Source organism: Myotis lucifugus, unplaced genomic scaffold (genome assembly GCF_000147115.1).
Source record: "Myotis lucifugus unplaced genomic scaffold, Myoluc2.0 scaffold_427, whole genome shotgun sequence".
NCBI lineage: Eukaryota > Metazoa > Chordata > Mammalia > Chiroptera > Vespertilionidae > Myotis > Myotis lucifugus.
Window position 1 is genome coordinate 373,233 of NW_005871475.1, and position 26,734 is coordinate 399,966.

At 43.4% G+C, this 26,734-nt stretch overlaps 1 protein-coding gene across 1 annotated transcript in view; it reads left to right on the top strand.

Moving 5' to 3' along the window:
- The window catches only part of CNTNAP5 (contactin associated protein like 5), a 661,914-nt gene that overhangs the window by 300,449 nt on the left and 334,731 nt on the right, over window positions 1-26,734 (top strand). The window contains exon 11 of the mRNA XM_023744097.1: window positions 24,257-24,363. Coding sequence (XP_023599865.1) covers window positions 24,257-24,363 — 107 coding nt within the window. The remainder of the gene's footprint in view (window positions 1-24,256; window positions 24,364-26,734) is intronic.

Below are 26,734 nucleotides of genomic sequence, written 5' to 3' on the forward strand. Positions count from 1 at the left end.
GCTCTGTGTGTGACAGGGGGCGGTGCCCCAACTCCCCTATCGGCCCTACTCTGTGAGTGACAGGGAGGAGCTCCTCAACCCCCTGATGGGCCCTGCTCTTTGCATGACAGGGGGGAGCTCCCCAACCCCCTGATCGACCCTGCTCTGTGTGTGACAGCAGGGAGCTCCCCAACCCCCTCATTGGCCCTGCTCTGTGAGTGACAGGGGGCAGTGACCCAACCCCCTGATTGGCCCTGCTCTGTGCGTGACAGGGGGTGGCGCCGCAACCTCCCCATCGATCCTGCCTTGAGTGTGACAAGGGGCGGTGCCCCAACCCCCCAATCAGCCCTACCCTGAGCGTGACTGAGGGTGGCATTGCAACCTCCTGATCCGCCCTGCTCTGTGCATGACAGGGGGCGGTGCCCCAACTCCCCCATCGGCCCTGCTCTGAGCCTGACCTGGGGCTGCACCTAGGGATTGGGCCTGCCCTCTGCCACCCGGGAGCAGGCCTAAGCCAGCAGGTCCTTATCTCCCGAGGGGTCCCAGACTTCGAAAGGGCACAGGCCGGGCTGGGGAACCCCCCCCTCCCCGAGTGCACAAATTCTTGTGCACCGGACCTCTAGTATACATATATATATATATATATATATATATATATATATATATATATAGATATAGATATATATAGATATATAGATATATAGATATATAGATAGATAGATATATATAGATATATAGATATAGATATACATATACATATACATATACATATAGATAAATATAGATATATAGATATATAGATATAGATATATAGATATATATGATCTAATAAAGAGGGAATGTGCAAATTGACCCTCAAGTCATAATGGTCAAGATGGCTGCACCCCCAGTGGAGGCCAAGTTCCCATAAGGAGTCTTAATGAGCAATCAGCAGGGACCTGAGGCTGCACCCTCCACCTGGGGAGGCTTGACAGGGGACCTCAGGCCATGCCCCCCGCCCCAGCGTCAGGCTGGAGGACCTCAGGCTGCATCCCCCGCCCAGCAGGGCTTGACAGGGGACCTCAGGCTGCACCCCTCACCCCAGCACCAGGCTGGGGGACTTTAGGCTGTGCCCCCTGCCTGGCAGGGCTTGACGGGGGTGGGGCCAGCCGGGTCTGGGTCTTGTGCGATTTCAAGGCACACGTGGGTGGGTGGGTGGGAACTTGACTCTGGTTCCCGTGGCTAGCCCCAGATTCTGACAGGTGGAAGATTTTCATATACATTTTACTAATTTTCTTTCATCTCTGACACTTCTATTATAGAGAAAGGGCAAATAACAATATTAAAATATTTCCTCTATTAATTCCCTTTTAATGTGCACAAATTTCATGCACCAGGTCACTAGTGTATGTATATAGATATAGATATAGATATAGATATAGATATAGATATAGATATATATCTTCTGTCTTCAAGAAGCTCAAGAGCAGGTGAGCCAGTTCTGAAGCCAGAGATTGCGCACAAAGAAGCTCATGGCAGCCAGAGATTGCGCACAAAGAAGCTCATGGCACTGACTGACAGGCTACACCTGGGCACTTCCCAAATGGACCACGCTGGCCTCATAGCACCCATCTCATTGCAGCCTTCAGGCACCTGCTGCTACTTCACTGCGTTCCCTTCTCAGTTCTTTTTTGTTTAAATTCTGCCCATCTTTCAAAGGCTGGTTCAAATTGTGCCTACTCTGCGAAGTCTGATGTTCAGGATTATCTTCCTCTCCTAAGCGTCTGGCACTTTCCTTCTCTAGTTCATTTTGCTCCCAATCAGGACTGTTACCTGCTTTATGTCTGTGTTTTGCATTCCCAGAGAAAGTCCTTGATGCATTCATTTGAGAGCAGGTGTTTTGCTATTATTTGTTGAATAATTTGACCCTTCACAGCATTTGCTCTTAGTAGCTGGGGGTGAGCCAAACATGAAGCTTATGAAAACCAACACACTTCTTGGAGTTGGATACAGTATTGCCTCGAGATATGGAATAAACTTGATAGTCTTTAACAGTTTTACACATCCCAAACTCTGTTGACTGCTGTCCAAGACTTTGGAATTAAAGCCCTTCATCTCTTTCTCATCTTGAAAACTTCCCAGTGTGGTTCACACCGTATAGCTCTTCATTTGAATGGCAGTGGTGCCCAGGACAAACAGCTGGCGCCAGCTGTCATCGCTCACAAGGTGCTAAGTGCTCCTTCTGCAAGAGCTAGCGAGCGAGAGTATTTTCATTTAGCAAGGCCATCACAAACTTAGACAAGCAAACCACAGCAATGTATTTGAGCAATGCAATCTATAAATATTGCAGTGGAAGGAAGCATGCCAACACATTAGTCTTATTATAATCACGTGCTTTAAGAAAGAAACGGGGTAGCTCTGCAAGAGAACTCGAGTCGGAGGAGGCAACTCTAGAGAGCATACAGCATCTCCTTGGTGACTGACAGAGGATGGCACAGCCTCCTGGTGTCAGAGCTGGGTGTGCCCCCTCTGGATTCAGTGAGCTCCCAGCAGCTCCTGGAGACTAAGTTGGGAAACTTGTGAAATTGTGACATTCGCCAGTCTTTTACCATAGAAGTTACCTTCAATGTTTTCCAAACACCATCTAAAGCCCCTTTGTAAAAAAAAAAAAAAAAAAAAAAAAAAGCAAACCTTACCGTTTGGCTCAGTGAATAGAGCATAAGCCCAAGGACTGAAGAGTCCCAAGTTGGATTCCGGTCAAGGGCAAGTACCTTGGTTGCTAGCTCCATCCTCGGCCCTGGTCAGGGCATGTGCAGGAGGCAACCAACCCATGTGTCTCTCTCAAAACCATGTTTCTCTCTCTGTCTCTCCCCCTCCCTTCCCTCCAAAACTCAACCGAAAAATATTCTCTGGTGAGGATTAACAACAACAACAAAAAAGGATACAGAAGATGATTTTTTTTCTGTGAATTTTGTCCTATTATTGTTTCTACACTGCACTCTAACCAGAGCCAACTACATTTAGTAGAATTCAGCCAGGAGCCAGGGGCCATGCTGGGCTTTCCCTCTACTAATTCAGATCTAAGGAGAGCAATATTCAAATGTTAAAGTGACCTGTTTCTATTTAACAAACCAGGAACTGAGGTGTGTGGGTGTTAAATGAGTTTTCCAATATTGCATAGTTAACAAGTATTTTTCAGAGAAGTTAATGGGGCCCCCAATGACATAGAAGTAAAAGAAATAATGTTGCTCTTTGAAAGTTAAACTCAACATCAAAAAGCCTTAATGGATTATCTTGAAGACACACATGGTGCCCAGGCCAGGCAGGACTGTGCCAGGACCCAAGATAGGCTTTCTGAAGAAAGGAATGTCCAAAACAAAAAAATGTAGGTCGGTAAAAATATCATAAATAATGAAATCAAATAGTTAAAGGTAATTGTAGCTTAAGAACTTAATTAAGACCTCTTTAACCTCAGACACTTAAAAAGAAGTTCGTTTCTGCAGCACAACATCACGTGGGAAGAGATGGAAATGGCATTGGATGCACACCCTGCTTTTCTTGCTCCCGAGTAAGAGGGGAGGGCCACTGTGGGCCCCCATAATTCTCTCTAGAAGTGGATGAAGACTATGGCACTGTAATAAGTTTGCTTCAGTGAATCAAACACTAATTGGACGAGGCCAGCATGTCCAGTAGATCATGGAAATGACCCCTCTTATGATGTCCAACACCAATCAAAAGCAGCTATGGAGAAGTTGAAATGTGAATATTATGACTAAGAAGTGAAATTTAAATTTGATTTTAATACATTTAGATTTAGATAGCCATGTGTGGCTGGTGACTACCTAGCTAGTTAATCCAGGACTGGACACCCTCAGAACGGGAATCCTAGAGCTGACAGTCCCCCAGCTCCCCTGCCCCCCGAGCCCCACATGCTGCAGTTGGGGTGATTCTGATGATCAGGTTTTGAGGTTTGGGTCTCAGAATGGTGGCCTGGTGGGTGCATATGGTGCCACCACCAGCAGCCAGTACTTCTTCCCCAGAAGAGAAAGGCTTATCATTTTCTTTGTCTTAATTTCTCCCAAGATCCTGGAAGACAAGTGCTTTAACTGTTATTAGTTCAAAATGCTAGAAACTTATTATTACTTAAAAAGATAACTTTATTATTTCAAAGTATTATTTTGCTATATCTTCTAACTATTTGAAAATGACCTTCTAGATACAAACATATTTTGAGTAAATATGTATTTATAATTTATAATTTAATTATAGACCATCTATTAGGCTTTGGCTTCTAAATTTCTTAAGAAAATAATCTTTTTTAAAATTCCAAATATCATAGTGAATGCTAGATTTATTGACAGATTTCTAAATAACTGCCTGGCCAATCCAAGGCACTTGGAGCAAGGGGTACACTGTTGGGCCAATAAAATCTGTGTGAGTTCGGTCACGGGGGTAAGTTTGCATCAGTCAGTCTGCCAGGAAGCAGTGGCATTAAATCTAGAACTCTTGGACCATCCTGTCTGGTTGCAAGTTTAATTGGCAAACTTCTAACATTTTGCAACCCCATGAAGTTAACCTAAAGAAAGAAGATGTGTGTCAATCAGGTGGAAATATTGGGCCCTTTGTGAATCATAGCTTTCAATGTCAATGTATGAATTGGAATTCTAGTACACACCAGTCACTTGTGAGTCACAGTCCTGGTAACCGGTGTTCCTGGGAATTTGTCTGGATAGGATTTCAGTGCTCTCTATGTTGAGAGCCTGACCTTTGGATGCGATGCTTTTCAAGGTAAAGGCCACCTAAGGGGTCTCTGTAACAGCCAGTTGACTTCACCAAAATTCTTGTAGAGGCACGAATGGCTTCAGATAAAGACACTTGCCGGACTGCAGACATTAACCTGAAACAATTTCAGTGAAACCATTGGGTTACAAGTAATCTTAAGATTTGACCCCGGCCCTGGCTGGGTGGCTCAGTTGGTTGTAGGTTGTCCCATACACCAAAAGGTGAAAGGTGGAGGGTTTGATTCCCACGTAAAACACATACCCGGGTAACCAGCTTGATCCCCATTTCGGGCACGAGTGGCAGGCAACAGATTGATGTTTCCCCCTCTGTCTCTTCCTCTTTCTAAAATCAATTTTTTAAAAAAGAGTTTTGACCCCAACCTTATTAGATAGTAGTTTCTGATTTTAGAAGGCAGGAAAATGACTTGGAAAGGTCTTTCGGAATGCACATTTCTGGACCCTGGAGTCTGATTAAGTGGGTCTGAGATTTAGAATCTGCATTTTATCAAACACCAGCAAATCTGTGGATCGGTCTTTCATAAATATTGTGTCAGCAGATTTAAACAAAGAGCTTTGCAATTGAGCTTATCCTAATATTGCCTGATACAAATTTCTCTACACAGTGGGGGACTAGACTCCTGGTGCTGCCTGACGTTAGTGGCATTTTGTGTGAAATGATTCCTTGTTCATATAAGTTTGAAAAATCGCTGGATAAATTAGTGTTAAATGGGATTACTCGTGTGAGTGTGAGTGTGTGTGTGTGTGTGAGAGAGAGAGTTTGTGATTGTATGTGTGAGAGTATGTGTGTCAGTGTGTGACAGTCAGTGTGTGAGTTTGTGATTATGAGTATCTGAGTGTGTGTATGTGTGTGTGTGATTGTGTGTGTGAGAGCGTGTGCATGTGAGAGTGTGTGTGTGTATGTGAGAGTGTGTGTGAGAGCGTGTGTGTGCGAGAGTGTGTGTGTGAGTATGTGTGTGAGTGTGAGAGAGAGAGAGAGAGAGAGAGAGAGAGTATGTGTGTGTGTGTGTGTGTGTGTGTGTGTGAGTGTGTGTGTGTGTATGTGTGCAGGTGTATCCATGACCTGATGGCCTGGGCAAGAGGGAATTAATTAGAAGGTCACAATTTCACAAATTTATTTAATCACGAATCCTTTCTTTCCACAAACTACTCACCCATATAACATACTTTTAGAAATGCTGCCCTGGAGTGTAGGAAATCAGAGCGATCGCCAGGAGGTGGTCAGTGGGGTAGACAAAGTGGCTTCAGAAGCCAGCATGAAGAGAACCAGAGAGCGTAAGTCAGCACTAGCCTTCCCTTTCCTCTTTTCTCAACAAAGCAAACATTTACCCAGCACAGTCATTCTTGCGTCTTTTTCCCATATTAATTCTAATGCCCAGGGCACCTGGTTTTGAATGTGTATACCAAGATTTACAGCTGCCTTTTAAAGTTCTGTGATCTTAAATGAGCTGCTTAATTTGTGATCCTCACTTTCCTAGAGATAGTGATTGCTTTCTTAAAGGGTCGTTTTAGTGATTAGCTGAAATAATTGTTGCCATGGCCCAGCATTAAGTCTAGCACATTAAATGTAGCTGTAGCATTTAATAAATGGTAGAGAGGTTAACATTATTCCATGTATGTAAACATTTTGGGCTACTCACTGTGATGCTGCCCTCAGACAGTATTCCAAGGGATGACGGAAACTCAGGCTTCTAGGAGAAAGACTGGTGTCTGCCACAGACGTAGGAGGGAGAACAAGTAAGATGAGTGGAACTTCTTTCTTAGTCATGCAGGGGAAAATGAAAGTAAACAAACTAGAGGTGCCCTCAGTCCCCTAAGCCTGACCATCAGCATGCTATTCCAGTCCAGCGGAATAACAATGCAGTGATGAATTGTTAAGGACTGAACTTTGTGGATTAATTGTGAGAAGAAACAGGCTAGTGTGGGCTTGGACCAAACATTCATTTCTGGGCTATAACTTAAGCTGACCTGAATGCCAGGGAGGTTTTCATTCGGAGGTGAGCGACGCTGAGTGCAGATGTGCAGGTTTGCATGTGAGAATGGGACCACAGGCAGCCCTTTAGAAGCCACCCATTGTTTTGTCTAAGATCCCACCTGCTATCATCATCTGGGCTTGCTCTTTCTCTCTCCATTCCTCCTCTTGGTTCTGTGAAACTTCTGCACTCTTTTTTAAAAAAATTATTTTTATCCTCACCTTAGATATAGGCAGGGAGAGAGAGAGAAAGAGAGAGAGAGAGAGAGAGAGAGAGAGAGAGAGAGAGAGAGAGATTGGTTGCCACCTGTATGTGCCCCAACCTGGGATGGAATCCATACCTTTTTGGTGTATGCGCCGATGCCCCAACCAACTGAGCCACAGGCAAGGGCAAAAATCTTTCATTATTATATGACTCCTGCCTGCGGCCAGGAGGACTGATCCATCAGGATGGGCCAAGCCTCTTCCAGGGGGTCCAGCACTGAGATTAGAGAGGAAGCTTATTTTCTAATAGAAGAAGCCTTAAGTAGTGGAACTTAGAAAGTGACAGCCATGCCCTACCTGGTTTGCTCAGTGGATAGAGCATCAGCCTGCAGACTGAAGGGTCCTGGATTCGATTTCAGTCAAGGAAACATACCCGGGTTGTAGGCTTGATCCCCAGAAGGGGGTGTCAGGAGGCAGCCAATCAATGATTCCCTCTCATCATTGATGCTTCTTTCTCTCTCTCCCTTTCCTTTCCTCTCTGGAAATCAATAAAAAATAGATGTTTTAGAAAGTGACAGCAAATTCCTTGCAGCAGGGAGGAAGTGTGGGCACAGGCTGAGTGAGTGAAGTCGGTCCACAGAGAAAGCAAAGCCTGGCCTGGGAGGAGCAAACGCCAGTCGTATGCCAGGGCCCCGTGTGGCTTTTCCTATGGCCCCTGCTCTCCCTGGGGTTGGTCCTCAGCTCTTATTTGCACTCTTATTTCCATGTCTCCTCCTTGACCCAAGGTGACTAACATTTTGAACATGTCAAGGTTTTCATTAATATAACACTTTTTAGACCTCATTTTACATAATTTTAAGTTTAATAATGAAAAACTGAAGTAAGTAGAAAGGAAGAAATATGATTGTGTGAGGCAGAGCGTGGCGTTTTTCTCCTTGTGTGTGTGTTCCCCACAGAGCCCGTGTGCGAGGGCGCTAGCACATAGGACGAGTCAGATTCAGAGCCAGCCCAGAGCAGATGCAAAGTCAGGGGCCAGGGGAAGTGCTGGTCGGCTGGTGTCGGTGTTACTAGCAACACGCGTGGCCACCAGCGGCTCTGGGCAGAGGCCACGCGTGGCCACTGAGTTTGGTTCCCGTCGCTGCTGCCACCCCACTCGGGCCCCAGGTCCCGCCCCAGGTCCCGCCCCAATTGAAACAGAGCAGTAGCGGCAGCGTTTCCTAAGCCGGGCGCTGCGCAGCTGGACTGGACACTGATGGAACGTAAATGAGGGAAAATGAAGTGGCCTTTCGTGGCAGCCCCCGAAGTTAGCAACTGAGGGAGGAAATGCCAGATCTGCATACGTGGCTAAATCACAGACTGACCTTAGCACTTGCAGAAGGAACCTCTCTCCCCAAAGCGGGAAAAACATATCCATTATGAAAGAGGAGAAAAACCCACAGTCCGTGTCCCTGTCACAAACCACCTGCAAGACAGATGAAAATAATAATAAACATTTACGCTTATTCAACAAGGCTTTATTTAATTCCTGAAATAATTCACAGATTGTCTTGATATCACTAGGAAGAAAAGTGAAGTCGGAAAGGCATATTCATTCCAGATGTCATGCAAGCTAGAAAGTGACAACCCTGGCGTTTGAAGCCTCCCTAGGCTGACGTATGGGTTTCTCACTGCACCTGTAGCCTCTGCGAAGTGATACATTGCACCTCAATTGGGACACAGGGAACAGTGCCAGCCCAGCCCTCACTCTGCCACCATGAGGTTTAATTTAATGCATGACCTTTAAAGTGAAAAACCAAAGAACCTTACAAACATGTCCGAATGGACCAGCACCCTGGGGAATCCAGACCCTGCCGGGATCATGTCTGTTCACACTTCTGCGGGACCCAGACTAGTCTCACTGGACAATGAAACCTTGGAAGGAGCCTGGAGAGTAAAACCTGGAGGAAGATTGATAAACCCGATTCTAACATGGGTCTGTGGCTTGTGTCATGTGAGTTGGTTTCTTGTTGCAGGAAAATATATTTATTCTATGAAATAAAATCATAGGACCATCTATAACAGACAAAAGCAGCATTGGAAAATCAAATTAAGTACTTCTACACTTGGTCTGTGAAAATAACGAAAGGCTCACAGACTGCAGCCAGGCCTCCGCCTCCGCACCCACTGGTAGCATTAGGATAGTCGTGTGTCCATGAATACACAGGGAAGGCATGAGGAGATTCTCATCAACATTTCCGGGGTTAACCTGGATTACAAAGCTAGCATACCCCTAATACACTGTTTTAAAATCTGATACCAGAAAGCTATAACATTTTAATTTAAAAAATGGAAATATTTGCAAAAAGAGACTAAAAAAACAGCTCCAAGGTTTGCAAGCCCCTGACCCCTCTCTGCAGGGTGCTCACTGCAGTGTGAGGACCAGCAGCCTGGCTTCTCCGGGAGCCACAATCAATCCAGAGCCTCAGGCTCCACCGAGACCCATTGTAGCAGAGTCCACCTTTTGGCCAACATTTGAGGAGTTCTGAATTCGACAATCAGATTGCACTTATTTATAGTGGGATAGGAGAGATGTCCTCAACTTAAGAAGGCCACTCTGATAACCTGGAGAGCTCGGCTGTCTGCTTTCCTCAACATAGCCATTAAGACATCTATATAATGCGAAACCAAGCCATTGCATTTCCAGGCACTTAAAAGTTTTCCCCTTTTCAGCAGTGGACCTGCAGAGGCTGTTAGCAACAAGAGCTCCAAGAAAAAGAAAAAGCTCCAAAAGCTAGCCCAGGAAGATTAGAATGGACAGTACCCTGGTGGGGTATAACCACCAAGTTACCTACCCCCTATGTCCCAATAAAAGAAAATTCACAAGAAAAAAAAAGTTTTCCCCTCACTGCTGATTTTATATATATATATATATATTTCCTAGTCTGAGGATATTTTTCCATTGACTTTTAGGGAGAATAGAAGAAAGAGGGAAAGACAGAGAGAAACATCAATGTGAGAGAAACACATCGGTTGGTTGCCTCCTGCACAAGCCCCAAGCAGAGCACTGGGCTGAGGAGGAGCCTGCAACCGAGGTACATGCCCTTGACAGGAATCCCGGGACCCTTTGGTCTGCAGGCCAACGCTCTATCAACTGAGCCAAACCGGCTAGGGCTCCCCTCACTGATATTAAGTAGAAACACCAGACCTGGCTTTCCTCTCATAAAAGCCAGAGCCCATCCGTACATGGTGTTGTGCGTTTTCATTCCTATGAAGCACTTCTAGCCACTGAGACAAATTGATCAATTAGAGAAATTTGATTATATCTTATTGAGTCAAAATGACAGAGAGTTCTCTTCCCCTGTGATAAAAACACAACATAGTATTTTATTATTTGGAAAAAGACAGTATGTATTTTTGCTTCTTAAGTAACCAGGTAGCAATGATTTGCTATTGGATTCATGACCTTGGGTTGCTTCTCATATTTACAGTATTGGAGTGGATAACACTGGGAAGTTGATTAAAAACATTCTCTGCTTTGAAGAGAAAGCCTTTGAAGAGCATTGGGCATCTGTTGGTCATAAACTTTAGGTTTTCAGAAGAGTAGAGAGAGGACTTTCTATTTTCCTGTTCATTGGCCACCAAAGCTAGTGGCAGCAGGATAGCACACTGTGGGTGCCCAGGTCTGTCTTGAAGCCCAGCAGGTCTACTGGGATCACTGATGTGCCTGCAAGCTCATTTGACCATCAATGCTTTGTCCATATCTGGGAATCTTCTCAGCAACAATTGCCGATTGACTCCCTGTTGTGAACTAGACCCTGAAAGGTTTAGGAACTGACTTCTTACAATTTTCTTGTATTCACTTAATTCCTTAGTGTCTGCATCTGCTGTAATTACAACAAATTTCAATTATAATGAAAGTCCAACTGTGGGGTAAAATGGGATTATGGTAATTGTTGGAATGGAGAGACAATGAAATAAGTTTCAAAAGCTTTCAGAAAAGCTATCTGACCAAAACAAGATCAATGCTGTCAGCTGCTAATTAAAGCAAACAGACAAAGGAAGGCAACCTAGCTGATTTTTAATGTAGGAGCTTCATTAAAATGCTCATATTGGACTTTTGAAATGTTTTGTTCATTTGTCTCTAAGGAAAGAATATAGAAATTGAAATTGACTTTCAACTGTATAAAAAAGGAATGCGGATTTTTCAAAATGGAAGTAACATTTATAGAACAGGTATCATTGAAATTTGGAACATAAATACATTCAGACTCACTTATAGATAACCATTTATCTGTACATTTGGGAATTTCAAAGGCTTATCAATAGTTATCCTATTTATTGTAACCTGTTATAGGAACTAGAGAAGAGGGAAATTTAATATTGAGGGAAATATTTTCATAGATTGTTGAGTGTTTCCTTCCCACGTCCCGCGTGGATCAGGGTTCAGGGCCTGGAAGCGGAGCTGCACACAAATGAAAGAGAAAATACACGAGATAATTTGGAAATATTGGGGGACCAGGCGAGTAAGTCCAACTCAGGAGGAAGGACTTCCCTTGGTGCTCAGGCCTCACCAAGCTTTTATTGATTCCGGATACACCCATAGCATAGCCCTTAGGCAGGTGGCCCCTGGCAACAGGCAGACTAGCCCATCAGCAAGGATTTACATAATAATAGATGGGGAAGTTGCTTCAGCTACCACTGTCTGGACAAACAGAGGTGGCGCCTAGCTCCGACCTTTGCTAGGGCTTCAAAGGCACCCAGCCTTGGGGGGTAGGGGGGGGTTTCCTCTGTCTAAGCTTATCAGCTAGTGAAGACAATAAACGGTTTCCCACAATATATGTTCATATAAATACATTGAGTATCTTTGAGGCTGATTTATATTTTAATAGATGACTTCCTCCAGATGAGTTCAAGGTGGGGATTTGGAGTAAACATGTGTCTAAACTATGCATATGTTTACATAGTCATTAGAGCATCAGACACTCAGACACACAGTTAACCATTGTGCTCTTTTCTTAGACAGAAGATACTTTTAATTTTTACAAGTGACTTTTAAAATTTTCATGGCTTGATAGAGAGCCCTAATAAATGGTGATCATTAGGCCTGTATTACCAATGGGCTTAGTTCCAAAGAGGAAGGTGCCACGCACTGAGTTTTATTTCCAGAGTTTAATCAGGGAGGTGGACCGTGGTTGGCTAGACCTGGGTTGAATGTCCGCTCTGCTCTAGCTGGTGACCAGGGAACTGACTGAGCCTCAATCGCTTTATGCATCAAAGGAGGCTCATGCTCTGGGACCTCTTCTCCTGCCCGCTGGTCCAGGCCCTGCGCTGGGAAAGTTTGGGGCAGCACGAATGTCTCTTCTGAGAGACCATTTCCTAAGTGGGCAGAGGTCCTCTTTGTTGTTTAATAGCAAAATAAAATATTAACTTAAACCCATGTACATATTCAAGTTTCATTGTCAAAACCATGACTGACCCAGAATACATAGAGACTGCAATGATTTCCAGTTAACTTCTATTAACAGATTATTGACGTGCTCTATATACTCACAAACCTTATTCTCTCTATGTGACGATGACAAAAACACTAACAGCAGAAACTACCCATGTTACTCTCAATGTGCGTTTGGCCTTAATAGTCTATTACCCATGGCAAAGTTTCCCACAGTGATGTGCATATTCATTGTAATTGCTTCATAGCACACTATAGTATGAATGGACCATCATTTATTAACCATTTCCAAAATGATAGACTATTTCCTTTTTAAAATCAGTTAATAATGGTAATAATTTTATATTTATATTTGTATGTAAAAAGGTATTTCTGGGGCATTATGGTAAGAAATAGAATTTCTAGGTCAAAGAAGATACATAATTTTAAGTTTTGGAAATGTCACCTCCTATGTCAATGACAATGGCCCTCACATGTAGCATGAGAAGAAAAAAGCATAACAGGGAAACAAAGGAAAAGGCCACTGGGACAATGTGTAAAACAAGAGGAAATCCTTGGAAAAATTTAAAAATCCAATATTTTAAAAATAATGCATATGAAGGAGGTGATGCATTTTTCTTAATGCTTGCAAATTAAGAAGAATAAAATAAAAGTCAAGGTTGTCTAGATTTGAATAAGAGTCACCGAAATACTGTTTAGGGAAGTTTAGGGAATTTGGGAGGAGGATTTGGCTAACAGATTAAACCTAAAATTCTGTTATTTTCACCCAAAAGTACTCACTAAAGTTGACAAAGAGACCCAGAGAAACAAGGGAAGTGGTGGCAACATTCAGTGCTTTAGGCTCAGTAGCTGGAAGGCACTCCCAGGGTGAAGCTCAGGCCTGTGGGCAAGCACAGTGCTCCCTCAGAGTGGGCTGGGGAGGGCGGCTTCAGATCTGAATCAGGAGATACACAGGTACTGAAGGACATCTATGCTCACAAAGATGACTTGCATTCAGGTAAGAAGCTGTGTTTACATGTTTATTTACTTTTGAGGTAGTTCAATTCACTGCATTAAAAAAACAGAATGCCAAAAATATTTATAAAACTTAAATATTCAGAAGATGAACATTTAACATTGGTGAACTTAATTTACATGAGACATTCTACTATGGAGGTTTTTTTTTTTTTAATTGGAATTTACTCAAATAGGTCAAATCCCCTTAAAAATCACAAATACCAAACAACTATTGATTTTTTTTTTCAAAGTTTGATTACAGTCTTCCTACAAGGTAAAAGACCTATCTCAGGCCAATTCAAAGATCCATTCTGGTCAGGTGTCTTTTAAAAAATATAATTGATAGACAATGTCATGTTAGTTTCAGATGTACAACATAATGATGCAACATTCATATACCTAACGATATGGTCACCTCCATAAGTCTAGTAACCACCTGTCACTATATAAAGTTATTACGACATTATTGACTATATATTCCCTGTGCTGTAGATTGTATCCCTATAACTTATTTATTTTATACATGAGAGTCTGTACCTCTTCTTCCCCTTCACTGTTTTCAGCAGCTCCAGACCCTCTGCTGTTCTGCAACCCATAGTTTGTTCTCTGTATCTATGAGTCTGTTTCTGTTTTGTTTGGGGGTTTTCCAGATTCCACATATAATTGAAATCATATGATATTTTTCTTTCTCTGATTTATTTCATTTAGCATAATACCCTCTAGGTCCAACCATACTGGCACAAATAATAAGATTTCATTATTTTTTATTGCTGAGTAATATGTCATTTTTTAAAGAAACTTTATTTTTATGGTTAATCCTCACCTGAGGATATTTTTCCATTGATCTTTATGGAGAGTGGAAGTGAGAGGGAAGGACAGAGAGAAACACTGACATGAGAGGAACACATTGATTGGTTGCCTCCTGCACAAGCCCCAACCAGGGTCTGGCCAGGGAGGAGCCTGCAACTGAGGTACATGACCTTGACCAGAATCAAACCTAGGACCCTTACCTCTATCCACGAAGCCAAACCAGCTAGGACTAATATGTTAATTTTTAAGAAATAAGACTTAGAAGTTTCTTGTTAGAATAAAGAATAAATAAATTAAAAAGCCATTTAATAATTATTAGACTCCTTGTCTTGATGCAAGACTGTTTAATATCCTAAATAAGGTTCCTGATAAGGCTGACAATCAACTGGCATTGATCTTAAGTCTATTAAAATCCATTATAAATACCCGTAAGCATTTTTTTTCAAAGTCAAGAATGCTAGTTTCTTCCCAGAAAGTTGCAAGTTACATTATATAGATGTTCTGGCTAAGATCAGCTTTGGGGCCATCTTTATCTTTCAGTACATATTCCTTTTTCATCCCAAAATATTAATACTAAGATTTTATTTATTTAAAAATTTTAATACTGAATTCAGGAATGTCTGGGATTAAAAATGTCACACTTAAAGAAGACATTGACTATGCTAAGTGATGAAGGTACAGGCATGGATCACTTTGGCCCCTACATATAGGTGCTCAATCAAAGGCTCCTAATATCCCTGCATCAAAAACCAAAGAGAGACTCGCAATGTATTCTCCATTTTGCTTACCAGTCCGTGATGGGCTTCTGCATTTTTTATATTTACAGGATTACACATTACTTAAGTTTATTTTAAGTAAGATGTCACCAATCTTTGAGTCAGTAAAATGGCTTTGTCTTATCTGCAATGATCTATAACAATAAAAGTATCATATGCTAATCAGACCAGAGGACCTTCCAGACAAAGCCGTGGCAGTGGGGGCCGAGCCCCTTGCACGAATTTCATGCATCAGGCTTCTAGTAACTTATAAGGACCTTCTACCAAAAGGAGGAAGAGTCTAGACGTGATTACATTAACTATGGCTTAAGAAATGTAGAAAATATCTCTGTTATCTGAAAAAGTAAAATTAAAATAAAAGCAGAGTAGAGACAGGAACTATCTTCTTAGCTACTTATTTTAAGGCTTTCACAAATTAGTAACGAAGAGGGATTGAAAATGCTTTCCCTACTCTTCATCACTGTAGAGAATTTATCGAATGAATTATATATTATTATGCTACTTATTTCCTCCCAATTAACCGATTGAACATTGTCATTGACTTCTTTCCCACAAAAACTATTTTTAAGAACTAAACTGAGAGCTGCAAGTTTGCTAAGGAATTTCTGTAATCAGTGGGCAACTATGTTAAGCCCCTTTCCCGCATCCTTTGAAGAAGTGGTGCCTTAAGATGCACAGAGTTCACTTCTAAGGAGATGGACTGACCACCTGGCGTGTGGAAAGGGAGGACTGCACGGTGCTGAGAATTCAGGCTTTAGTGACAGGTAGCATGGCTCCCATCTGGCTCTGTGACCTCATCTTGTCTTACATTCTTCATCTATACAATACAGGAAATACTATATTTAAAGTAACATCCAGGTGGGATTGTGAGTGCATGCCAAAGTTCATTTCAAGCTTTTGGCTATGGGAAAGCCAAATGTAGATTGCTTCATGGTGGTGATATTTTGTTAGAGACTAGCCAGGAAATAAATGTTTAGTTAATATTATTAGTATAATCATAAAGGTCAACACATATTTGATTATCTGTTAAAAGTAACAGGAATCAATGTGACCTACATAGGTAATTTGAATTTCTCAAACAGACTTTTTATCTCATTAAAATCTATCCAAAATTAAACACAGACTTATCAGGAATGCTAGATGATTCCTCAAAGGAGTTCAAGTTGCATCATTCTAAAGTGTTCTGCTTCTGACCATTTTGGAGACAATTACCTTAGGAGATAGTGTGATTAGTGCCCCGTAACACAGCCCTGACAGCCAGGGTCGTCTCAAAAGCATGTGTCATTTCCTCCCGTCCTTACCAGCCACTAAAGAGAGCCCAGGTGGTGTCCATCTGCCCCACCTCACCGGGTTTCCCCTCCCCTCTCTGAACTGACCCTCACCTGCACAGCACAGAGGCTCCTTTTACCTGCCTCACTATCCCTTCACCAATGGAAAAAGTGAGGCTTTCGTCTCCCCTCACCCCACTCAGCTGTTCAGTGGCAGGCAAGTCATTGTAAACAAGTGAAGGCCAGATAGACTGTGGTTATCTGAAGAGGCTTAGCTGAAAGAAGGCAGCTTCAGGTGGTTGTTGCGCCCCAGAAATATTTTAATTCATTCATGCATTCACAATGATTCCTGGGTGCCTACCTGTGTAATGCATTGGTATTCCGTGAACAAAGCAGACAACAACCAGTGCCTTTATGGAGTTCACATTCTGTTGTGAAGAGATAGGTAACAAATCATTAACTGAATGCATAAGCAGAGTATACATGTGTGAGAAGATAGTAAGTGTCAGGACAAAAAAGGGGACTCGGAAAGGGGATTGGAGGTACAGAGTGAGGGAGCGTTGCCACCTAAAATAGCAGGCTGGTGGTAGGTCTCTTTGAAAAGGTGCCATTTGGGCCTAGACAAGGTGAGTAGTGGGTCACGTGGACATCCCGGCACGAGCTTCTGGGCGGAGGGAACTTCTGTGCAAACACTCTGACAAAGGAGCCTGTCTGTGCTTTAGGGGCAGTGAGGAGGGCAGTGTGGTTGGAACAGATGAAGAGAAGAGAGAAGACTAGGGCGAGTTCAGAGAATTAAAGGGGGTACAGATTGGCAGGAACTGGTATGTAATTTGAAAGATGTTCCTTTTATCCTGAATAAAACAAGAAGCCATTGGTGGGTTTAATGTGACCTGCCTTAAGTGTTACAAGGCCCTCTCTTGCTCTTGCATTGGGAAATGACTGAAGGGATGAAGCTGGAAAGCTGGAAGCAAGGTAGCTGATAATTATAGTTGTTCAGGCAATAAATGCTGGTGACTCAAACTGAAGTGGTAGCAGCACAGTGATAAGAAGTGGTCGAAGGCAGGAGAACTTCTGTGGCAGAGCCAGAGGGTGTCTCCTGCCTCGGATGCAGGCTGTGAGGGAAGGAAGGCCCTTCAAGTTATGGGGTCAGCACAGTGTAAGCATAACGTTGCTGTCATCTGATAGTGAAGGAAGAATGTGGGTGAAAAAGGTGGGGACAGGGGGAGGAGGTAGGAGCTCAGAAATTAGATTGGGACAATCACATTTTGAAATATTTGTTAGACGCTCACGTGGAGTTGTGAAGCAAACAGCTGAATTTATGAGTCTGGAATTCAGGAGAGAAGACTGAACTCAAAATATAAACTTGGCATATAAAGTCATGAGATTGGCTGTGACTGTTGTGCTGTATCTGATTTTTGCTTAAGAAAAGCCAACTGTTCATAATTCTATGAAACTTTCTAAATTATAAGCAAACTGACAGGCTGCATTTTCTGGAAGTATCTTGAATCACCCTCCTTTCCCAATGCCTTTCCCAGGCCCCGCCCACTCCAGCAGGAAACTCCTGCTCCTTCTCAGTTAAGGGGAACTGAGTGAAGTCACCACCCTGGTCATTTTCAAGGGACACCACTGCAGTCACCTTTCTCCCTGCTGGTAACAGAGAGAATTGTGCCAAGATGCTTGAAACTGGGCTGGGGTTAAATTCTTAGAAATGTTTGCCTCTGCGTAGCTCATTCTCCCCTCGCTTGTAAAATCATTTTCCTTCTTTGAAGATCACCATTGCTGTCTCCCCTGCGGTGCATCAGCCTTGAAAGAGAAACTTTTGTCTCTTCACATTTCCTTGTGTATAACCCAGCACATCACAACACAACAGTGAAGCCACTACCACGCACCTGTGTGGGCTGGATGGCAAGCACTGCTGAAGGCCAGGGGCCCCTGTGGACGCTCTGCTTCCCACTTCTTCTCTTACCTCCATTGTCCCCAAAGGTCCTTCTCTTTTGGAAGAATGCTGGTTTGGGGGAAATTTATAAAATCTTACATAAAATGTGTATATAACATTTGTCCCTGTTGTATTGATTTTTGTTTTTATTTCTCCTTCCATTCCTAACCCTTTTCAACCTTTGCTTCAACACCTTCTTTCCTCTCCCTTCAGAATGTACACTGTACATTTACACAGGTGGACAGCTTCCAGGGGGCCCGCCCTCTGAGCTTCCCTGGCACACATACTGTACTAGCGTGCGTGTGCTCCTGAGCAGTGCAAAGGAGCTGTGTGTTCAGCTGAATACTTTCTTTGTTAAACATTGCACAAGAGATGGCACATCCACTTAGACCCAGCCAGGTATGCAATCTGTTTAGGATTGCAGAAGAAGGGCTCAGCGTGAGCATCTCAAGCGTGTTTGAATTAAGCACCCTGCGTGTGAGACTGACTGCCCCCCGCCTACTGCAGGCCTTTCCCTTTGGTAGCTCGGCAATAGTCTCTTTCTGAGTTCATGGCTTTAGTGCTCAGTTCATACCAAGTAGGAGAAAAAGACACAAAACACCAGCTAAAATGAACTGTTTAAATAATATGGAAATTATACTCATGAAACTGCCCTTTTTAAAGAAGGAAAATGGGGTTATGCATCTTTAATTTGAGTGACTACTTTACAGATGAGTTCTCCCAACCACAGTGTGTCTTGAACAGAGTGAGTCAAGCTCTGAGGCAGCTCCATAGTATGTTTTTTTTGTCATTTTAGGGATATTAGGTTTTCCCATAAACAAGTATTCATTTTCCCTACTGGAATACAACATTGTTGGGTTTTTTTGTTTGAAGTTTGTTTGTTTTTATTTTGAGTGACCATAAAAGACATGAATTTCTAGCAAACATTTTCATTGATAAACTGAGTTTATTTATATTTTAAATATATTGGTAATGATTTCAGAGAGGAAGGAAGAGAGAGGTAGAAACATCGGCGATGAGAGAGAATCATTGATTGGCTGCCTCCTGCATGGCCCACACTGGGGACCGAGCCTGAAAACCAGGCATGTGCCCTGACCGAGAATCAGCCATGACTTCCTGGTTCATAGGTTGATGCTCAATCACTGAGCAGCACCAGCAGGGCTAAACTGAGTTTATTAATATGTCAATACAAAGGCCTGTGTGAGGCTCACTAAAGATGTGCTCAAAGTGCCCAAATATTTCTTACATTCCCCCAAGATCCCGCCTCTTGCATGCCCAACTGGATTTGACAATCATGAGTTTTAAAATACTCTAAAGAATGGGTTTATACTGAAAATGGTTTTATTTCTTTTTGTGTTTATAGAATGCTGATTTACAAAATAGTAAAACTCTGTGGGATGAACTGTGGCTGGTGTTTCTCAATGGTTAGAATGTCAGACTGCAGACCAAAGGGTCTCAAGTTCGATCCCCAGTGAAAGGCACTTATCTGTCTTGCAGGTTTGATCACTGGCCCCTGTTAGGGCCTATAGGAGGGCCAACCAATTGATGTGTCCTTCTCACATTGATGTTCCTCTCTCTCTCCCCTCCCTCCCTTCTACTCTCTCTAAAAATCAATGGAAAAATATCCTTACAATATCCTCAGGTGAGGATTTTTTAAAAAAGACTCTGGTCTGGCCAGTGGCCAGTGTGGTTCAGTGGTTGAGCATCGACCTATAAAGCAGGATGTCAAGGTCAAATTCCTGGTCAGGGCACATGCCCAGGTTGTGGGCTGGATTCCCAGTGTGGGGTGTGCAGAAGGCATCCAATCAATGATTCTTTCTCATCATTGGTGTTTCTATCTCTCCCTCTCCTTTCCTCTCTGAAATCAATAAAATCTACACTAATAATAGACAAATATGTAAATTGACCATACCTCTGCAATGCCCTACAGCCAATCAGGACGGAATGTGCAAATTAACTGGACAAAGATGGCGGCGGCCACGGAGCCAGCTGGAGTGGGCAGGAGGCTTGGGTCGCCCCGGTGACGGAGGAAGCCAAACTTCCCGCACGCCTGGGCTGGTAGATGAAGGTGGGGCCTGTGGGCAATGGCCACAGAGCAGGCCAGAGCAAGCGTGCTTAGGTGGCCCTGGGCGACAGAGGAAGCCAGCCACTGAAGGAGGGGCCTGTGGGCGGGGGCCATGGTGCCAGTCTGAGTGTGTGGGAGGCTTGGGTCACCCAGGCTGGCCCCCAAGGGAGGGTCCTGCAAACGGCCCTCAGCCCCTCACCCAGGCTGGCCATGCCACCATTGGGGTGAGGGTCCCTGCTGGGGGGCATGGCCAGTCTGAAAATGGCCCTCAGCCCCTTACCCAGGCTGGCCACACCCCCATCGGGTGGGGGTCCCTGCTGTGGGCATGGCCAGCCTGAAAACAGCATCAGCCCCTCACCCAGGCTGGCCAGGCACCCCAGTGGGGACCCCCATCCTCAAGGGGGTGTGGCAAGCCTGAAAACAGCCCTCAGCCCCTCACCCAGTGCGAACCCTCACCCCATGGGGGCGTGGCTCGCCTGCAAACCACCACAGACCCCTAGCCCAGGCCACCCCGCCCCTGCCAAGGGAGCCCCCAACCTGATCCAGGACACCCTTCAAGGAAAACCAGCCAGCCCCCACCCATACACCAGGTCTCTATCTATACTAATAAAAAGGTAATATGCTAATTAGACTGGGAGACCTTCCAGAAGACCTTCCGGATGTTCTTCTGGACAAAGCCATGGTGGCAGGGCCGAGGTAGAGGTGGTTAGGGGCCAAGAGGGGAGGGCAGTTGTGGGTGATCAGGCTGCTGGGGGGGCATTGGGGGTGAACAGGCCATCAGTGGAAGTCAGTTGGGGGGAATCAGGCTGTTGGGGAGGGGCAGTTAGGGGTTAACAGGCCTGCAGGAGGATATTTGGGGACTAGCGGGATGGCAGGGAGGACAGGTGGGGGAGAGCAGGCTGGCAGGAGAGGCAGTTGGGGGTGATCAGGCTGGCAGGGGGGCAGTTGGGGGCGAGCAGGCTGGCGGAGGATGGAAGTTGGGGACAAGCAGGCCTGTAGGCAGAGTGGTTAGGGGAAATCCGGCAGGCAGGCAGGTGAGTGGTTAGGAGCCAGCAGTCCGGATTGTGAGAAGGATGTCCGACTGCCGGTTGTGGGATCAGTCCTAAACTGGCAGTCAGACATCCCCCAAGGGGGTCTCAGATTGGAGAGGGTGCAGGCTGGGCTGAGGGACACCCCCCATGCACGAATTTCATGCACCGGCCCACTAGTCTATATAAATAAAAGCCTAAGCGACTGTTGGACCATTCAACTGTTCGACCAGTAGCTGTGATGCACACTGACCACCAGAGGGCAGATGCTCAATGCATAGGCATGGAAACATGGAACAGACTGATGAATCTCAGAGGGAAGGGGTGAGGGGAGAGGGCAGGAAGAGATTAACCAAAAAACTTATATGCATATTAGAGGCCCAGTGCACAGATTCATGCCCTGGTGGGGTCCCTTGGCATGACATTCCCCGAGGGGTCCCGGATTGCAAAACGGTGCAGGCCAGGCTCCCACCGGTGCACAAATCCATGCACCAGGCATATCTGAGAACTTCTGAGTTTTCCATTTCACAGTTTCAGCCACCAAAAAGAGTCTGATCTGAACCTTTTTATGCCAAAACCAAAAGAATCCTATATAATAAAAGTTTAATATGCAAATTGAACGAATGGTGGAACGACCTGCAGAACGACCGGTCGCTGTGACATGCACTGACCACCAGGCAGGTACCAGCAGGGGCCCCCTCAATCTCCCGCTAGCCACCTAGCTAAGGGAGGCAACCATGGCAGCAGTGTGGGTGGGGCCGGCGAGCAGGCGGCGCCAGGCCTGGCCAGGGCAGGTGCCAGCTGCGGGCTCCCAAACACCCCACTGATGAACCCACAGATCTGCCCTGATCGCTGGCCAGGCCTAAGGACCCTACTGGTGCACAAATTTTGCGTAACAGGCCTTGAGTTGTAGGATAAGAACCTACTGGCCTGGCTTTGCTTAGCTTCCCTTCTTTAAATCTGTGTGTGTGTGTGTGTGTGTGTGTGTGTGTGTGTGTGTGTGTGTGTTTGAGGTGTAGGAGTGAGGGGGAATGGGGTGAGACAGGGTACAGAGAGGACATGTCAAATTTGACAGCTTCAGAGGAGAAACTATGGAGAAAAATAAACTGCAAAAGAAGCAATATTTAGGAACAGGGAAGTATAGGGTGCAAGAGAAAAGGTATGGTGCGGGTGGGCATCTATAGGCTAGCTGCCAGGCACTCCATCACGGCACACCCAGAGGCAGAGCTCCTTGCTTATGTAACTTGCCACAGCACAAGGTTCATGGGAGGTAAGGACTCTGGTTTATCTCAGTGACAAGCGTGTTTCTTTTATTTTCCACCGAGATCTGGAGCTGGAAGTAAAAATCAAGAAGAAGGGTAACATCTGGTGCAGTAAAGGGATCACTTTTTTGTTTGTTTATTCATTTATTGGTTGGATTTGTGGACATATTCCATAGCAAAATTACTGGACCCTATTTTTTCCCCCGTTCTTTAAGCCATAGCTGGATACAAAGGAGTTACCAATAAGCTCTTCCCAAACATAAGCCCTGTCAGCACAATTGAGTGTTTGCTGTGCTGAGCAGAAATTTTCTAATAATACGTCAGAACATATGCAGGAATATTAGTTTCTGGGCTTTGAAACAATCACTGCTAGAGGGTTCCTTACCTATACAGGACATTTAAGGTAATCACACACTCAGTGGCTACACAATAAATGCTTTTACTGCATTAGACCACTTCTGTTACTTCATTGCTCCCACCCGCTCCCTTTTAAATCCAGGGGATGTTTTTTAACTGTAAATATGGTTTTCAAGATTTCTGTATTTATCATTGCTTTTACTCTTAATTTGATTCATTACAAATATGATGCACTTGCCAACTTATCTCTTAGTAGTAACAGGACCTGCAATGTCAAGATTTTAATTCGTGTGTATAAAAGGCGAAAAGAATTATCCAAATGCACTGTGTAGCAAATGTCTATAGCTGGGATCAAACTCAGGAATGTGTGACCTTAAAGTCCAAGATCACTGTTCAGAAAAAAATAAAATAAAACATTGTCTTCACTCCCATTAGACCAAGGGACACTTAACCTTTGTTTTCCTATCATTTTTGCAACACAAAGTGTTTTTCTTATTTTGCTGTGTTCGTGCTTTACAGCTTGAATTTCCACTTAATCCAGTCCCAGTCCATTATTATCCCATTTGCTAACATCATTTGTAGCAGCTTTATGATAGCACATTAATTTTATGTGCTACAACTTTCCTAAGAAATTTTCTAATCTTGAACACTTAACTTGATTCATCATGACATCATTGTGAATAATGATAAGTAGCATGCATAATTTCCATATTTTAAAATATATCCTAAAGATAGAGCTATTTAAGTGTGATTGCTGGGTCAACTTATGTGAATGTTTCAGAGAATTTTTAACATGTATGGTGAAAAAAAATTTTAGAATAGTTACACTATTTTCAATATAACCTAGTAAGAGCCTTATTGTAAGGGTGATATTGGCACTTTAAACAATGATATAATTTTTTTTCATGTTAAATGAGCAGATACATCTTTTAAAATTTCATGTTGCTTTTTAAAAATAGTGGTTTAAAATAGATTCCTGACCAACCCCCAAAAGAGAAATGTGGGGTCAGTGACCACAATTATCTGCACATCTCCCCTTTTCTTTAAAAATGCAAAACCTTTCCAACATGTGAAATTACAAACTTTGCACATTTTGTTCTGTGGAAAATGAAAAGCCTTACAGATTCTGACTACTTTATAGTAACTTCAAATCAATGAGATTTTGTCCCAGTGTTGAAATCCTTAACTTAATTGCCTAAATCAACTCAAAGCTTTTATTGCCCAATAATTCCACCCATTTCTTATGGTAAATCACAGTTTTTATTTTAATGGATTGAAGACTGATTAGGTAGAGAATTATAGCTGACCAATTTACTCTTTTAATTCATGCAGGTAGATATTTATTTTTCTCTTTATTCCTACTGATTTGGTTGCTCTGCTTTATCTCCTACTAGGTGTTTGCCAAACTACTGTGAACATGGAGGAAGCTGTTCCCAGTCCTGGACCACCTTCTATTGTAACTGCAGTGACACGGGCTACGTTGGCCCCACCTGCCATCACCGTGAGTAGATTCGTGGTTTCCACAATAGAATGGGCAAAACTCCAGGAACACCAGATTACCTTCATGATGTAGTCAGCATGGGGAAGGCACTTGTTATTCATTCATTCAACATGCCTTTCTTGAGATAATACAATATGCCAAACATTGTGGTGGGCATGGAGGATACATGGATATAAGCCATATTCTCATGGAATGTATGGCCTATGAGGAAGACAGACAGGAATGGGAAATGTGGTACAGGCAAGACAAGGGGCCACAGGTGCATAGAGGTGCACAGGGGTGAGGTATTAAGTCAACTGTGTTGTCTTTGTGGGCTGAGTTGTACTGTGATAAACAACCCAACATCTCAGTGGCCTAAGTGGCCAGCAGATGTGCCATGCCTGTGTGATATGCTCATCACACATGGGCAGAGGGCTCTTGCTCACATTGTCGCATTCTGGGATGCTGACAGAGGCTCCCTCTCTGGAACTTTGTCATGGCATGAAGAAGGAAACACAGGGAAACATGTGCCAGTTTTTTAAATCTACCTGTAAGTGGCTAACAGCACTTCTATTCACATTCATATGGGTACACCTAAATTTAAGAAGGAAGGAAACACCACCTTATCATGAGATCTGACACAGCAGAACCAACATATTGGTGATAAGTACGATGACCATATGTCAGTGTTTGGGAAGCTTCAAATAGAAAGCTTGAACTGAACTTGTGGTGGGACTATGTTAGGAAAAAATGGAAAAGGAAACTGAATCTGCAAGCAGTTTTTTCGCTGGAGGATTGGGTGGGTGGAATTTCTCCATCACTAGTGGGAGAAAAGTAAATTTCTAAGACTGGCACAGGAGAATGAGTGGTTTTTATTTGCATGGAATTATAATCCTCTTTTTCCAATGTCCCATTGTCTTTAAGCCAGTCCTGGAAAATATGCAGCTGAGGGTTCAGTAGAGCTAAAAAGCAGGGCCAGTGTCCAGAGTTCCTGTGCCACGGTAGAGTTGAGTCTGATGTAGCATCAGTACAGTTTCAACCCTGATAAAGACGTAAGTCCAAGCTACCTAATTTTTGGCAAAATTTCATGCCATCATTCCTATCAGTTTTAAAGTTTATTCTATTCACTTTTTCTAAAGTAATTTAACAATCTTTTAAGGAGTTCATCCTATGAATGTTATTCTACTTTAATATTCTCCATCCACCAGCTTAAAAATAGAATGTTTTAGCTTAAGAAAATAAAATTGATGGAACACTGTAAAGCTGATGAGCTGAACAATCAGCATACTAAGCTTATCAATATCATTTATTTTAAACCTTCCCATTCTCCTTCCTGTGAAATTGCTCAGTGCTTACACTGTGGGCTGTAACACTAAAAACCCCCATGTTTCCTTCTGGAGACCCTGCCAGGACAAAAAAAGGAGCATTTGTGTGACTCTGAGGTTGGACAAGCACACTTTGGATGCCTGTGCAATTTGAGAATTTGTCCTCCCTCTAACAAACCCCCGCCACCCACCACCTCTAATTGGGTAAGAACCATTGTTTTGAATCACTTGGCAAACCAAGTGCATCAAACTTGCCTTCATGCTTTTAGCAAGCATGCGAGTCACATGTGGGGCATTAGAGATACAAGCTGCCAAAGGGAAGAAAACATCACATAGAACACCTCATAAAAACAAAACAAGGAAGTTCAATATTCTGCTCTTGTGGAAATGACAATGTTCTTGGTATGTTGGGCATATTTTCTTAAAGCAATCATTTACAATCAGAAAAGTAAATAAACGGTCTTCAGAATTTTTAAAATTGATAATTTCTTGAGTGTTCTCTTAGTATTTTGTCCTTTTAAGCTCTTCAGGATTAGTTTAATTTTTTTCATTATTGGTTTGTTCCAGTAAATGTGAACCAATAGGGCTGACTGAAAACAGATAGGATAAACTTTTTTAGCTCTTGTGCATCTGGGTGAGGTGAAGAAGTGTCCAATGGACTCTCTGAGAAATGACAAAATGAGAATTCTGAGTCTAGACACATTAGGTTTCTGTGGAAACTTGATATATCACGATTCCATTTCAATATTCTTTCCCCATTATCTGATGACACTTAAAAACTTGGGTATGCAAGTTAGGTTACTTTACAAATGCACCTTGTTCAAAACCACCTATGTAAGAAAATGATGATGAATATGTGGGCAATTCTTATCCAATCTGTGGCAGCTTCCCCGTATAAGGAAAGAACGAGATCATTGTTTCCCGTGGGCTTCCATTGAACACTACTATATCAGGACTGTCAGTTGTTTTTGGTTAGAAATTTTCTTATCTAAGTTGTATCCTATTCTCCAGAATAGTAACGAAAGGTAAAATAATTTTAGTCATTCAACACAAGCCCTGGAAACCCA